The sequence below is a fragment of the Aedes aegypti genome, chromosome 2 (assembly GCF_002204515.2).
Source record: "Aedes aegypti strain LVP_AGWG chromosome 2, AaegL5.0 Primary Assembly, whole genome shotgun sequence".
NCBI classification, from domain to species: domain Eukaryota; kingdom Metazoa; phylum Arthropoda; class Insecta; order Diptera; family Culicidae; genus Aedes; species Aedes aegypti.
Window position 1 is genome coordinate 472257283 of NC_035108.1, and position 17312 is coordinate 472274594.

The following is a 17312-nucleotide window of genomic DNA, read 5'->3' on the forward strand; positions in this document are numbered from 1 at the left end:
ACCGGTCAAACAATACAATGATGGTTGACATGTACAGTATCGGACATATAAAATGCACCAAAGCCGTTTTCCCATACAAAATGGTCAACTTCAGAGAGCTATATCTCCGCCGTTTCTCAACCGATTTTTCTCATTTTTTCTGTGACGATCTACAAATTACCTCAATTTTCTATAACTATTGAAAAAGTTGTGTGTAAACTATTGATTCAAAAGTTACAGATAGGTTGAATTTTGACATAAAAAATGCACCAAGACGAAAAGTAATGTATCAGACAAACTATGCGTAGTATCCTTTCGGTGTCTTCAGCACATTTGGTCCTGATCACGCAATGAACAAAAGCGCTGAAGACATCAAGATGCTACAACGCGTAGATTTTCTGCTACAACACTTTGTGTCTTGGTGCATTTTTTATGTCAAAATTCAACCTATCTGTAACTTTTGAATCAAGAGTTTTCACACAACTTTTACAATAGTTTTCGAAAATTGAGGAAATTTGTAGTTCGTCACAGAAAAAATGAGGAAAATCGGTTGAGAAACGGCGGAGATATAGCTCTCTGAAGTTGACCATTTTGTATGGGAAAACGGCTTTGGTGCATTTTATATGTCCGATACTGTACCACCAGAGCCACGCGAGGAATTTTTTTGGATACTGTTTTTTCTCCTGTTTTTCACTGAATTTAATCCAACTTTTAGTGGATACACTAGTACACCCTTAGTCACTGAAATCAAACCGCTGTTCCGGGGAAAGCGATCGCAAAAACCACTCAAAAAATGCCGATATCTCGAGCACGAACGCGGTTGCTACGATTAGCAACGATAACCCGAGCAAAAACTGATATTTAGCCTTATCTCCCGGGGTTTTTCTTCGGGATATTTTCCAAAATATTTTAGAAAACATATCCTTCACGATTTCCTAGAGACATCATTGGATAAATTTTTAGTGAATGGTTTAGGGGGTCTTAATAAAACCTAATCGCAAACGGAGCCTGTGGAGTACCAGGGCGCCCTCTACAGTATTGTGCTCTTCCTGTGCTACGCGGAGCAATGGCGCAGGTGACCTTGTATTTCTCCGAGATAATCGGCTGCCCTTCTTTAGTATCAAGCCTGAGGCTAAATAAGGGTTAGATTATTTAGTACGTTTTAATTTAGATTAAATATTCACCTTTATGGTTTCGCATTATGCGTTTTACACAGTGTATTTTGTGCTATTCGCCTTTGGCAACTTATAGGAGATACTGATCTGGTTTTTTTCGTGCTGAGATTGCGAAAAGCTTAATCCTGCCTTGTTTGTGTAGTGGGTACTGTTAGGTTAGCTTAGATCAATATTCAGCATAAAGTATCAGCAACGATAAATCTTTGTAGACTCATGCAAAATGGTACAGCTCAAGTGGCGCTTGTTCAAAAAACTTACTTTTGTGAGGGGAACTTTCATCCAGGTAACCTTGTGGACCCAGTTTTTGCAGCTTTCAGAAACATAAAATAGCAAACTCGCTTGCCAGGCCTCGTGCATGCGTACTCGTTAATAGCGCTATCGTTGCTACTCATTTCGGAGTTAACACAGAGCTGTATGTGCTGTCACAATTGATATTTCTGCTGGTGACCTCAATAGGAAATACGTCTTTCGTTTTGTGGTGTATTTACCACATGATGAACATCCCCAACGGATGGTTTCAAACGAGTTATCGTACACTGCCAATGAAAATGCCTTCTGCTGATTCTGGACAGTGATGCTAATACTCATCACATCATCTGGAGTTGCTCAGATATCAATTTGAGAAGCTCCAGTCTGATGGAATGCTTAAGTACCTAGTTCAAATCTTGGATTACTTATTATAGGAAATCGCCCAACCTTCATGTTATCTGTTAGAGAAGAAGTGTTAGACATAATGCTCTACTCGAATAGAATCAGTCACGAGTTGACGAATTGGCATGATGATGAATCTTCTGATCTGAATCTGAATAATCTTCTTCCCCCGTAAAGATATCCATAAGGCCACCTGGAGATCACCCGATAATCTAACCGAGAACCAAATCGACCACGTTCTAATCGACGGAAAATTCTTCTTTGACTCAAAACTCGCGTCGAAGCCGAACGCCGCGGCGTAACATCGAGCGGCTACGGGACTCAGAAGTAGCCCAAGATTACGCGCAGCAGTTGGAAGTGGCCCTACCAACGGAAGAGCAGCTTGGCTGGAGGCACATAAGATCCGCCATAGGTAGCATCGCAACAGCAGCACTAAGTCCAGCGGCCCCGAATCAGAGAAACGACTGGTACGACGGCGGAAGTCTTGAAGCAGTTGAAGAACGAGAAGAATGCAGTATGGGCGAGAATGCTGCAATACCGCACGAGAGCGAACGAGGCACGGAACAGACAAAACTCGATCTTCCGGAGAAAGAAGCGCCTGCGACGGAAATCTTCTCACGAACGAACGTGAGGTTGTCGAAAGGTGGCGGCAGCACTACGACGAACACCTTAATGGTGGTGTAGCCAGTAGCGAAGGTGGCACGGAAATAACTTTGGAAGCACGCGCGGACGACGAAAGACTTCCGCCTCCAGATCTCCAAGAGGTTGAAACGGAGATTAGACGGTTGAAAAACAACAAAGCCGCTGGAGTGGACCAACTACCGAGCGAGTTGCCAAAATACGGTGGTGATGCACTGGCAAGAGCGCTGCACTGGGTTATTTCCAAGATTTGGAAGAAGGAAGTATTACCGGAGGAGTGGATGGAAGGTGTCGTGTTTCTTAGCTACAAAAAGGGCGACAAGTTGGATTGCGCCAATTATCGCGCGATCACAATTTTGAGCGCCGCTTACAAGGTACTCTCCCAAATTCTATGCCGCAGTGTATCACCAATTGCTAGAGAATTCGTTGGGCAATATTGCGGGGAAATTAAAAAAAAATTGGATTGCTTCGCGGAAATAACGCGCAGCGAGCTATCTCCGCATAGAGGAAATGAACCAAAGCAAGCATTGCAGGCTTGAGGAAAGAAGGTTCAATTCAATGAAAGTAAGCAAAAGCTGCATAGCGTTTTTCTGCCTGTTTCCCTTCATTTAAGCTATCATTTTCGTGACAAAGTTTGGAAATAACATACACGCCTGATTATGCTCATTTGCTGATCGCCCATTGGGCGTCCATGGATTCAAAAAGTCATCGGAATCAAAGATAGATGATCTGATTCTGAATCCTCAAATGATATCGAAATCTCTAAATGGAATACTCGTCAAACGGTTCTTTTCTAACGAGAAGCATATCACCCATTCAGCATTCTCCTTATGTTTCGTAGAAGAATAAATTGCTCATTTGTCCCAACCCTCTATTATGGCGTAATCAACCCTCCTAGCTTCTCATGAATCATTCCAATTTCCTACATTTCTGACAACACAGTTCGTTTTGAGGATATGTAACAAATTTGATCAGTTTGCAAGTCTGCATACGCATGTCTATGCTTGTTCAAACGTTTATTTTTTTTTAATATTCATACAAGAAAGATACAGCATTGAATACAGCAGGTAAAACCTGCACAGTGACAGCCAGTAGCTGCAACAAAGTCAAGGGTGACTAGGTTGAATTTGATGGAAAATTTTTTGATAGATTGCTTTTGATTTTCCAGGAATCAAAATTTTTCTTGCAACGCGTAATACCAGAAAGGATTTATGGGCGAACGAGCAACAACGGACCAAATATTCGTTATCCGCCAGTTGTTGCAGAAATGCCGTGAATACAATGTACCCACACATCATTTATTCATCGATTTTAAATCAACCTATGATACCATCGATCGAGAACAGCTATGGCAGATTATGCACGAATACGGTTTCCCGGACAAACTGATAAGATTGATCAAGGCGACGAGGGAGCGAGTGATGTGCGTAGTCCGAGTATCAGGGACACTCTAGAGTCTCTCGAGGACACTTCGAATCTCGCAGAGGGTTACGGCAAGGTCTTTCGTGTTTACTGTTCAACATTGCTTTAGAGAGTTTGATAAGAAGAGCGGGCACAGACACGAGTGGCACGATCTTCAAAAAGTCCGTTCAGTTACTTGGTTTCGCCGACGACATTGATATTGTTGCACGCCACTTTGAGACGATGGCGGATACGTACATCCGACTAAGGGCTGAAGCTAGGCGAATCGCTCCAATCGAGCAAAGTTCGCCATCGCACGAATTTAACCATCTACAAGACGCTGATTAAACCGGTACTCCTCTATGGGCACGAAACATGGACCCTACGTGCAGAGGATCAACGCGCCCTTGGTGTTTTCGAACGGAAGGTGTTGCGGTCCCAAATGTGGCCACTGTAGTCAAATATCCACTTCAGGTCTACAATAGCCCTATTTAGCACGAGACATGAAAAATGAACCGTCGCACGATATGTATTGGAGTTCAATTTCAATTGTCCCTAATTACAGGTTCCCTCGGGGACATCCGGTGGTGCCGGAAGTAGTCACTGTAGTCCACTATCCATTTTGAGTCTACGGTTGCCCTATTTACGACAAGATATGAAGAATGAGCCGTCGCATGATATGCTTTGTCGATGTCGAAATGTCCCCTATGCAAGGTTCCCCCGGGGCACTTGGCGGCGCCATGAGTGGCCAAATCTGTACAAGACTCATTTTCAATTTATAATAGGGTACCGTCAATTGGGGTAACTTGCAACACTTTTCAACTTCAAAGCTATATGGATGACAAAATTATGGATTCAGATGAGACAACAAGCATCTAGTATCCTAATCGCCACGTAAAGAATACCACGCGGTATTCATTTTTTCAATATTTGGTTTTCTGGAATCAGGAGAGACGAAAAACAGTCATTTTTCATGCTACCCCTGATGTGGGGTAACATGCAACACACAGTAATACTAAAAGCTCACTATCCAAAACATAACCTATATCGTGTTATAATGAACATTTTTGAATTTTCTGCAGTAAAAGCATAACAATAATCAAAAACAGAATGATCTACTCTTATAAAACTAATTATTATTGATGGAATTATGAGTATAAAGCCAATTCGATTAAAAACTCCTTTGGTATTGCATAGGGTGTCTACACGGGGAAATTATAGCATGTCATACGTCTTTACAGTTATTGGAAAGCCATTAAAACGATTCAATGCAACTTTTCTACAAATACAAACAAAATTTTCTACAAATACTTCACATAATAATTTTTTTATTCATATTGCCATCAATGCGACGTATCACATATTAATATGAATGCTTAAAAAAATCTCTGTTGGTGTTTTGGCATAATTATCATCATATTTCATGCAGAAAGTGCCCAAAGGCAGATCTGCTAGGTAAATTTGATACAGAAATTATTCATCATGTTCATGAAGAAAATAAAACTAATTCTATTTATAATGCGATCATGTAAGTTTCCTAATTTTAATATTATTGAATTAATATATGTTCAATTTTGCTTTTCATGTGTTGTTCCCTGCCCTTAGGTGATGGGATTGACGGTGATTTATCAAGTGATTGCATATTGTTGATATTGTGAAATATACTAATACTAATATATTGATCGCGAAAATAATCCTAATTATAACTTATAAAATGTAAGCTAGTCTAATAGTTTTAAATTAAATAATGACATGTGTTTCAATGCTTAAATATATTTTACACTTGATTTATCACACCTTCAGCATGAGTTTAGTTACTGTCGCATGATCTAACACCAGATAACTACGCGTAATGCTGGAGGGACCACTACCAGTCTCTACTAACACTCAAATCACTAACACGACTGGGAAACCAACGATCACCTTCATCAGTAGCACTATTCCTAATAGTAGTATTAGTGCAATATTTTTCATTTATTTAGTTAACATCTACACAGATAACACTGAATCAACAATTTCACGCCACAATACTCGGTTCGTGGCCGCATCTCTCCATCCTCGGTTCTGCCCCACGCTCGCCAAATCGATACGCACTTGATCCGCCCACCTAGCTCGCTGCGCTCCACGCCCTCTTGTACCAACCGGATCCGAAGCGAACACCATCTTTGCAGGGTTGCTGTCCGGCATTCTTGCAACATGCTCTGCCCATCGTATCCTTCCAGCTTTGGCCACCTTCTGGATACTTGGTTCGCCGTAGAGTTGGGCGAGCTCGTGGTTCATCCTTCGCCGCCACACACCGTTCTCCTGCACACCGCCGAAGATCGTCCTAAGCACCCTACGTTCGAAGACTCCAAGTGCTTGCAGGTCCTCCTCGAGCATCGTCCACGTTTCATGCCCGTAGAGGACTACCGGCCTTATGAGCGTTTTGTGCATGGTACATTTGGTGCGGGCGTGAATCTTTTTTGACCGCAGCTTCTTCTGGAGGCCATAGTAGGCCCGACTTCCACTGATGATGCGCCTCCGTATTTCACGGCTAACGTTATTGTCAGCCGCCAGCAAGGATCCAAGGTAGACGAACTCGTCGACCACCTCGAACGTATCCCCGTCTATCGTAACACTGCTACCTAGGCGAGCCCTGTCGCGCTCGGCCCCACCAGCTAGCATGTACTTTGTCTTGGCCGCATTCACCACCAGTCCAACTTTTGCTGCCTCGCGTTTCAGGCGGGTGTACAGGTCTGCCACCTTTTCAAATGTTCGGCCGACGATGTCCATATCATCCGCGAAGCAAACAAATTGACTGGATCTCGTAAAAATCGTACCCCGGCTGTTAAGCCCGGCTCTCCGCATAACACCTTCTAGCGCAATATTGAACAACAGGCACGAAAGTCCATCACCTTGTCGTAGTCCCCGGTGGGATCCAAACGAACTGGAGTGTTCGCCTGAAACCTTCACACAATTTTGCACACCTTCCATCGTCGCTCTTATCAGTCTCGTGAGCTTCCCGGGAAAGCTGTTCTCGTCCATGATTTTCCATAGCTCTACGCGGTCGATACTGTCGTATGCCGCCTTGAAATCGATGAAAAGGTGATGCGTTGGGACCTGGTATTCACGACATTTTTGGAGGATTTGCCGTACAGTAAAGATCTGGTCCGTTGTCGATCGGCCGTCAACGAAGCCGGCTTGATAACTTCCCACGAACTCGTTTACTACGGGTGACAGACGACGGAAGATGATCTGGGATAATACTTTGTAGGCCGCATTTAGAATGGTGATCGCTCGAAAGTTCTCACAATCTAACTTGTCGCCTTTCTTGTAGATGGGGCAGATTACCCCTTCCTTCCACTCCTCCGGTAGCTGTTCTGTTTCCCAGATTGTGCCTATCAGCCGGTGCAGACAAATGGCCAGCCTTTCCGGACCCATCTTTATGAGTTCAGCTCCGATACCATCCTTACCAGCAGCTTTATTGTTCTTGAGCTGGTGAATGGCATCCTTAACCTCCCTAAAAGTGGGGGCTGGTTGGTTTCCATCTTCCGCAGTACTGACGAAGGCATTTCCTCCGTTGTCCCGTCCTTCATTGCCTGTGCTCTCAGCACCATTCAGGTGCTCGTCGAAGTGCTGCTTCCACCTTTCGATCACCTCACGCTCGTCCGTCAGTTGTTACGCGCCCCCAAGGTGGTCGATTGAGGAATTTTCCCACATGGTTGACAGGATGATGGCCGAGCTAGCTAATCGGCAGCCAGTAGTGATAGCTGGCGACTTTAATGCATGGGCAGTGGAGTGGGGTAGCCGCTGCACCAATCAAAGAGGCCAGCTATTGTTGGAATCCCTGGCCGCATTAAATGTAGAGCTGGCAAATGTGGGTACAGTGAGTACCTTCCGCAGAAATGGTGCAGAATCGATCATCGACGTGACGTTTTGTAGTCCTAACCTTTTAGGTACCATGAACTGGCGCGTTGATGACGGTTATACTCATAGCGATCATCAATCGATTCGCTATAGTATAATACCAGGCGGGCAGAAGGCAGCGCGATGTAACTCGACCCAAGCCCGAGGATGGAAAACAGTGCGCTTCGACGGCGAAGTATTCACTGAAGCCCTGAGGCGCGAACGAAACACTCTGGACCTAAACGGTGAAGAGCTAGTTGCTATGATATCACGAGCGTGTGATGCTTCCATGCCGAGAAAAGCCCCTCCTAGAGAGAACAGGCCGCCAGTGTATTGGTGGTGCGAATCAATTGCAAATCTTCGAGCAATCTGCCTTCGGGCTAGACGAAGAATGCAACGCGCACGCACAGAAGCACAAAGAGAGGAACGCGGTGCAGCATTCAGAGAGGCAAAGTTGGCTCTCAAAAAGGAAATCAAGAGTCGAAAACGGGCATGCTTTGAAAGTCTATGCGAGAGTGCCAATTCTAGTCCATGGGGTGACGCCTACAGAGTGGTAATGGCTAAGACCAAAGGAGCCATAGCGCCCCAAGAGAAATCGCCCGAGTTGCTGCGATCGATAATCGATGTACTCTTCCCGCACCATCCCATAAGTCCATGGCCCCCAGCGCCGTATGCGGCAGATGAAGGAGAAGAAGTGGCGAGAGTGACGAACGAAGAGCTGGCAGAAGTCGTGAAATCATTCGCGTCAAACAAGGCACCGGGACCCGATGGTATCCCGAATGTTGCCTTAAAAGCGGCAGTGAACACGGATCCGGACATGTTCAGAACCACGATGCAACGCTGCATTGATCAAGGAATCTTCCCGGATGTATGGAAGCGACAGAAATTGGTGCTACTACCAAAGGCGGGGAAACCACCAGGTGACCCGTCGGCGTATAGACCTATCTGTCTACTAGATACGACGGGCAAGTTATTGGAGAGGTTGATTCTCAACAGACTAGTACCGTATACGGAGAGTGCGGATGGCCTGTCCAACAACCAGTTTGGATTCAGAAAAGGTAAATCTACTCTGGACGCCATCCAGTCGGTCGTTCAAACAGCTGAGGTGGCAATCGAGCATAAAAGGAGCGGCATCCGTTACTGCGCGGTTGTCACTCTGGATGTGAAGAATGCGTTCAACAGCGCAAGCTGGGAAGCAATAGCACACGCGCTTCACCGCCTCAAGGTACCGGTGCAGTTGTGTAAGCTTCTAGAAAGCTATTTTGATGGTAGGATTCTACTGTATGACACAGAGGAGGGGCAGAAAAGCGTTCGAATTACCGCGGGAGTACCTCAAGGTTCAATCCTGGGCCCGCTGTTATGGAATGCGATGTACGATGACGTACTGAGGCTGCCCCTTCCGACGGGTGTTAAGATTGTTGGCTTCGCCGACGATATCACCCTAGTGGTCTATGGTGAATCGATGGAGGAAGTAGAGTTGACAGCAGCGCACTCTATTTCCCTGGTTGAGGAATGGATGAAGTCTAGGAAACTAGGACTGGCCCGTCACAAGACTGAGGTGGTGGTGGTCAACAACCGCAAGTCCGAGCAACGGGCGCTTATCTCGGTAGGTGATTGCACCATAGAGTCCAAGCGATCCCTTAGGCATCTTGGGGTAATGATCGATGACAAGCTGAGCTTCGCTAGCCACGTTGAATATGCCTGTAAAAGGGCATCTACGGCTATAGCGGCGCTTTCGAGGATGATGTCTAACAGCTCTGCTGTAATTGCCAGCAAACGCAAGCTGCTGGCAAGCGTGGCGCTATCCATACTAAGGTATGGAGGACCAATCTGGTCAAAAGCGCTTAGAACGAACAGAAACCTAAAGCGGTTGGAAAGCACGTACAGGATAATGTGCTTAAGAGTAGCAAGTGCATACCGGACGGTATCTAAAGAGGCCGTGTGCATCATAGCCGGGATGACGCCCATCGGGCTCATCATCAAGGAAGATGTTCAATGCTTCAACCAAAGGGGTACCAGAGGAGTCCGCGACACGTGTAAAGAGGAAACGCTCAGAAGCTGGCAGCAGGAATGGGATAACTCCACTAAGGGTAGATGGACCCATCGACTAATACCAAATGTGTCAGATTGGTATGGTAGAAGCCATGGGGAAGTGAACTTCCACCTGACGCAGTTTCTGTCAGGACATGGTTGCTATAGACAGTACCTGCATAGGTTCGGGCACTCAGAATCTCCTGCGTGCCCCAATTGTGCTGGTGTAGAGGAAACAGCGGAGCATGTCGTGTTCGATTGCCCCCGTTTCATTGTTGTGAGAGGTCGCATGCTCACTACATGCGGAGGGGACACGTCCCCCGACAATATTATAGAGAGAATGTGTGCGGATGCCGAGTGCTGGAATGCAGTAACTACGGCTGTCACTCACATTATGTTAGAATTGCAGCGTCTATGGCGCGCCGACCAAGAGTTGGCTGCAGAGGATTAGCCCTGCCGAGGCTGGTCACTTGTAACATTGTTTAAGTCGGCTAGGAGAAGCAGTTTGCCTAGGCTACTTCTGCTACACGTGTTGTGCTATATGCACTGGTCCCTTCCCGAAGAAATACCGTAAGGTGGTTCCGGGGAGATGAGGGTCTGAGTCCAAGGGTCATGTCGATGCACTGTTCACCACTTGAGCAATTCTAAATGAATTGCTCATGCACATTGCATAGGCTGGTTTTAGCGGGTCGTCGTTGGTGCGTCATCCCCGCATTCCCTGAGTTATCTTCTCAGGGGATCTGTTTGCAGATTTCCCCCTTGTAAAAAACAAAAAAAAAAAAACGCTCGTCCGTCAGAATGCTCCCATCCTTATCCCTGCACATCTCGGCTCGCGGCACGAAGCCGTTGCGGGATACGTTGAGCTTCTGATAGAACCTACGCGTTTCCTGAGACCGGCACAGCTGTTCCATCTCCTCGCACTCCGTCTCCTCCAGGCGGCGTTTTTTCTCCCGAAAGAGGCGGGTCTGCTGTTGCCGTTTCCGTTTATAGCGTTCCACGTTCTGCCGGGTCCCTTGCTGCAGCATGACCGCCCGCGCTGCAATCTTCTCCTTCAAAACCTCCTGGCATTCCTCGTCGAACCAATCGTTCCGACGACTCCGTCCCACGTACCCGACGTTGCTCTCAGCTGCATCGTTGATGGCTGCTTTCACTGTTCTCCAGCAGTCCTCAAGAGGGGCTTCATCCAGCTCACCCTCTTCCGGTAATGCAACCTCGAGTTGCTGCGCGTATGCCGCTGCGACATCCGGTTGCTTGAGCCGCTCTAGGTCATACCGGGGCGGCCGTCGGTACCGTACGTTGTTAACGACGGAGAGTTTTGGGCGCAGTTTGACCATCACCAGATAGTAGTCAGAGTCGATGTTAGCGCCACGATAGGTCCTGACGTCGATAATGTCGGAGAAGTGCCGACCATCAATCAGAACGTGGTCGATTTGCGATTCTGTCTGCTGTGGTGATCTCCAGGTGTATCGGTACGGAAGGCTGTGCTGGAAGTAGGTGCTACGAATGGCCATATTCTTGGAGGCGGCAAAATCAATTAGTCGTAGGCCGTTTTCGTTCGTCAGCCGGTGGGCGCTGAACTTTCCAATCGTCGGTCTGAATTCCTCCTCCTGGCCAACCTGAGCGTTTAGATCTCCTATGATGATTTTGACGTCGTGGCTTGGGCAACTGTCGTACTCGCGTTCAAGCTGCGCGTAAAAAGCGTCTTTATCATCATCAGTGCTTCCGGAGTGAGGGCTGTGCACGTTTATTATGCTGAAGTTGAAGAACCGGCCTTTGATCCTCAACTTGCACATTCTCTCATTGACCGGCCACCACCCGATCACGCGCCTCTGCATATCACCCATCACTATAAAAGCTGTTCCCAGCTCATGTGTATTGCCGCAGCTCTGGTAGATGGTATGGTTACCTCTAAACGTTCGCACCATTGATCCCTTCCAACACACTTCCTGCAACGCTACGATGCCGAATCCACGGTCCTTCAGCACGTCGGCGAGTATGCGTGTGCTCCCGATGAAGTTGAGAGATTTACAGTTCCACGTACCGAGCTTCCAATCGCTAGTCCCTTTACGTCGCTGTGGTCTTCGCCGATTGTCCCGGTTCGTATTCTCTCGTTGATTAGTGCAATATACATAAATCTTTTTCAGTAGACCACGAGGCGCAAGAGTGGGTGCGGGTGGTCTCTGCGTCTCACAGGTCATTGAAAATAGACATTTATGTTAGGTTTACTAACAATGTAGTAATTATTACCTTAGTAATACCGTAAGGTGCCGTAATTCAGCGCATCGCCTAAATCCGCATATTTGGTCCAAAATTAATCGAAATTTAAGAAAAATTTTGAAATTTGTCCATACCGCTATTTGTATATGCTGGTAATGCATAATAATTCCAATTAAAATTGTCATTAACAATGATTTACGATTTTTGAGAAATATTCCAAAATGTTCTGAATTACGGCATTTTACGGTATTGCGTTATTTAGTAAGGTAGGTTGTAGCGGTGTTAGAGATAGTTTAGTAATGTTACTGATATATGTATAATAATTAGAAAACTGATGGCACTGCTGTTACTGAAATGTTTCATTTTGAAATATCTTTCATAATATAATATAATATTGTTGAACAAAATGCTGTAATTAATAACTTATTTAATCCTCTACGCATTTTTGCACTACTTTGCATTTATCACACCAACACTGGCGACAATAGCGTTCTTTGGGTAGTATTTCTGTTATGTAGTAGTAACCTCTATCGTTTTTATTCTAACGATCATAACATAATTATCGTGAGCGTAGTAGTGGATAACATAGAAGTAGCTTTTGTATTTGTAATTAAGGTATCATGGTATTAGTTCCCTGTCCTTTGGTTCAGAAAGGGGTATGGGCGCGTTCTGCCAAGTCGGTCGAGGCAGATTTCTTGTGTGAACAAGTTACAACATGGACGTTCTAAAATTCCAGAATGAAGTGTTGTGCATTTGAAGATGGGATGGATTCGCGTTCGTGCTTTACTGCTGCTTATCTATAAAGTTATATGCAATAACCGACCCTTAGCTTAACTATTTAAATTAACAGTTGCAAATAAATTAACCGTTTTGAGTTTACTAACATGTCGTCGGGTTAATTTTATCATAATGATCTTTTATCTACATCCGTCGAACCATTCTGAATGGCCGTTGTGAGAATATCACCAAGAACTTCTCACATGCAATAAAGCTGGATTGTCATACATTGAAACATCAAGGTTCTCGCTCTGTTGGATTAATTTTTTGTTGTTTATCATTAGTTTCAGGGATTGTTATCGTGGGAATCCAAAGAGCGAATTTTGTATAACTTCAATGTACGCCAATACTGCCATAAAGCATGTAATAATCACTAACATTCCTTCTCTCTTTATCCTTGTTTTCATATCTAACCCGCTTCGAGGAATAATTCATCGAAGAGGAAAGGCATCTCTTATCATGGCAGCGTAATGGCCGAGAAAACGTCGGTTTGCGGTCGCATCTCTTCATCCTCGGTTCTGCCCCACGCTCGCCAAATCGATACGTACTTGATCCGCCCACCTAGCTTGCTGCACTCCACGCCTTTGTTAAGTATAAAGTTTCTGTAATCATTGAATACTAATTGAAAGGTAAATCAAATGAACTTATTATTTAACTAATAACAAATTTGTTCCACAGAGCGATTTACAAAACACCACACAAAATCCCTCCTTTCACATATCCTTAGGCAAAACACTTCACTACCGTTATATGTATGACTGATTCATGTTCTTTCGACCTTGCATCATTCATACGTGTAGGGGAAGTCTAGAGTAAAAGCAAAACTTAAAGAACCTTCTGGTCAAAGATGTTGCGTTGCCTACTTCCCAAACTCCAAAACCCCCAGTGTATTATGGAAGGTGTGAGTTTTTAAACTTATGCTGGAGACTTGGCCCCTGACCCCCTTGTACATCAATAAAATAAAATAAAATAAAAATGTTGCTTTTCATGTGTTGTTGATGACGAGCGGCAAAAAATATCGAACAATTGCGATTAAAATTGCTGTTGCAAGTTACCCCACAAGGGTGGTCAAAAACTCTTTTGAATTATTATAGTGTTTAAGCATCAAATTATCAAAACTTTTATATTGTCTATTTGTATACTACTAAGTACTGTAACTAATGGCAATAGCCTCAAATGACATAATTCCACCGTTTGTGTGGTACGAGGAACGATTTTCAGCATTAATTTCATACAATTCAACATGCAACATGATTTTCACCTCCATTAAACCAACCAGAAAAGAAACAATACCCAAACACTCACAAAAATCTTCTGTTATGTACCTATGATCAATAAACGGTAAAATAAAACATAATAATTTGACTCAATGCTCAACAAAATGTTTATTCGTTTGCATGTTGAAGTGGTGCAAGTTTCACCCCTGTTGCAAGATACCCTGTTTGACGGTACTTTATGATAAGCTAGGGAGAAAACAATATTGCGCGACATATTTTGAGTGAATAAATTTTGAGTTTGATCACAATTCGGATCCACTACCGGCACCGATTCCGGGTGAATGGCCATATCTTGGTTGTTTCTGGACCGATCTTAATACTTGGCGCACCAATCGCTTCATGTGTAGTAAAATTTTTGATTTTTTAGCCGAAACCTTTGCTAAAAACACGTCATAATTTTACTGCATAAGACATGCTTCCGGAAATCCGGATTATCACCGGTATCCGGTAGTCATAGTTCATCTCCATGGATGCACCTCAAAACTAGATTAGTTGACCCGTCCATTATTTCTTAAAGAATTGAAATCGGTCAATCTTTGTCAAAGTTACAGCATTCCAAAGTTGGCCCAATTTTTGTCTGTCCCTGTGTGTTTGTTACCTCCTTAGACAACCCCCTGTATATCAAATATTCCATCATTTGCGATACTTTAAAAATGGGTAGGGTACAAAAAAAGGGCGGGAGCTCCCTGCAAATCTTATTACAACTCTTCATATTGTATTTAAAGTTGAAAACATTATATGGCACATGAATTCCGCTGTCCTGAATATAAAACACTGTGTCGGTTTATTGATTAGATTAGATTTTTAAATAAAAAATGCAAAAAGTTCAAGTATATTTTAAAAATGACCTGGGGCAGACACGAACATTCTGAAAACGCCATTATTTTTGTTTATTTTTATACTTTCAAGCCCGGGGTGTCTGGTCTCTGTGCATTCAGATCGACTTTTTTTGTCGAACAGTGTAATTTATGGAGTTTGTGAATTTTTGAAATGTTAAGGATTGTCTCTAAATATTCGTAGGGCAGCGTTAATTTATTAAGTAAAGCTAAAACTGACAATTTAGTTAGACAGTTAGTTTGTTAGAAAGGATAATGGCTAAGGAAGTAGTTTGTGAATCATATTTTATCAAAATAGCAATACAAATTAAGCGAATTTTTCGAACGAACGTTCGTGTATTGCCTATTTAGTATAATTAAGACTTAGGAGTTTGGTATTGATACTAATCGATGATTTTTATATTTCTAGAATTGGCGCGGAATCGCTGGCCGTGGCGCAGAACAACTATGCTGTCCTGTGGTTCAAAGGAAAAGAGCTGAACATGGTCTTTGGGCTGCAGCTTTCATTCGCTCGTGTTGGGAGTACTGTTAACTTCCTGGTCATGGTTCCCGTGTACAACTACGTCCGAGGACTCGGCTATGAGGGTCACCAGTGTATGGGCGTTGTACTTCTGATAGCCACTCTGACCTGTGTCATGTCGATGCTTTGTGCCTTGGTACTTGGCTGGATGGACAAGCGAGCGGCTCGAATTCTCAAACGTAACGATAATCCACCAAACGGAGAAGTTGCTAAGCTTTCGGATATCAGCACATTCAAGGTCACGTTCTGGATGGTGACAGTGATCTGCGTTGCATATTACGTGGCCATTTTCCCCTTCATCGCGTTGGGAAAGGTATTCTTCATGCGCAAGTTCGGTTTCACCCCGGAAGATGCCAACACCGTGAATTCGATCGTTTACATCGTGGCCGGAGTGGCAAGCCCCATCTTCGGATTGATCGTAGACCGAACGGGACGGAACGTGCTGTGGGTGTTCCTGTCGATTGTGGTCACGATGGTAGCCCATGGTCTGCTGGCTTTCACCTTCTACAATCCGTACATTGCGATGATCACGATGGGACTGGCCTATTCAATGTTGGCCAGCAGTCTTTGGCCTCTGGTGGCACTGATCGTCCCAGAATACCAACTGGGAACAGCCTACGGAATGTGAGTCAAACCTAAGATCAATTCTTCTCAAATTGCTTACGTCGTCTCATTTTTCCAGATGCCAATCGGTGCAAAACCTTGGGCTAGCCGTCATTTCCATGTTCTCGGGGCTGATTGTCGACGAAGGAGGTTACTTCATGCTGGAAATATTTTTCATCGGTTGGCTAGTTAGTAAGTACTCGACCCCATTTGGAGCACTGTTTCAATTTCACAACCTGCGATGCTTTGTTTCAGTTTCGCTGATAGCGACGATCGTCATTTGGCTGTACAATTCCAACAATAATGGAGTGCTAAACATGTCGCCTTCGGAGCGCGATTCACACGCCAATAAACTGTAAGTATCAACACTTTTTGTCCGAGGGTGGGGAATGATGCGGAGGGTATGACTAATCCAAAAACTGTTGAATTTCATCTAGAGTGGGCGAGTATGAGTCTTTTTGAGGGGACCGGTTCTTCGGGAGGTTGGCTGTGAGGTCGTTGTAGATAGTGTAGGGTGTGGCGGGGCAAAGCGCGTCAGCTCTCAGGAACGGTTGCTGCAATCGTTATGTTACAAACAACTTAGTTGTAGTTTGCATGCACATCATGTGATATTGTTATATATATCGTTAATACTCCATTCAATATTATTTTTGAATAAAACAGCTTTCTAAAATAAACTTTTTTGATGCTTATTTTTCTGATACATCTATCATTTACTTTTTTTCATTCACATTCTCATTGATTTTTTAATACTCGTTTAAAATTTTAGCACAGATAGAAAGCTGTTAAAGTAGTCAGCTAAAATCTTAACAGATGGGCATGCAGTAGACTACTAAGTAATAGATTGTTGAGAAATGAGTGTGTATAGAATACTATGTAAGTTATGCAGGATCATATGACTTCTTTAGAATATCTGTATATTTATCTAGAAAATATGAGAATTTTCATAGATTCATTTAAGAGAGTTCTCTTTGACAAGAGTATAGTTTTCCGTCTGTGTCGAGTACCGTAAAGTGCCGTAATTCAGCGCAGTCAAGGAATAAAACGATTCAAATGATTACTTGAAAAATAGTATTGCATCAACAAAAAAAGCTTTATGGGTGGATCGCTGGCAAATTTATTCTAGATTATAGGAAAAATATAAACTAGACTGTATTCATAATTTACATTCATGAATTGTTTGAAATAGTTCACTCGTTGAAATTGCCTAATTCCGCGCATTTTTTAAACGCTTTTCCATATTCCATATTGATGAGGGGCTGCATCCATTCGTTACGTAACACTTAAAAATGAAAATTTTCAACCCCCTCCCCTTCCGTAA

General features: G+C 44.0%; 1 protein-coding gene across 2 annotated transcripts in view; it reads left to right on the forward strand.

Moving 5' to 3' along the window:
* The window catches only part of LOC5567335 (major facilitator superfamily domain-containing protein 1), a 55496-nt gene that overhangs the window by 23045 nt on the left and 15139 nt on the right, over positions 1–17312 (forward strand). The window contains exons 4-7 of one of the 2 annotated variants that reach the window (XM_001651708.2): positions 15278–16012; positions 16071–16183; positions 16247–16346; positions 16429–16668. In XM_001651708.2, coding sequence (XP_001651758.1) covers positions 15278–16012; positions 16071–16183; positions 16247–16346; positions 16429–16453 — 973 coding nt within the window. In that variant the 3' untranslated portion in view covers positions 16454–16668. Of the gene's footprint in view, positions 1–15277; positions 16013–16070; positions 16184–16246; positions 16347–16428; positions 16669–17312 lie in introns of those variants that run through there. The other variant, XM_001651709.2, reaches the window with a different exon arrangement.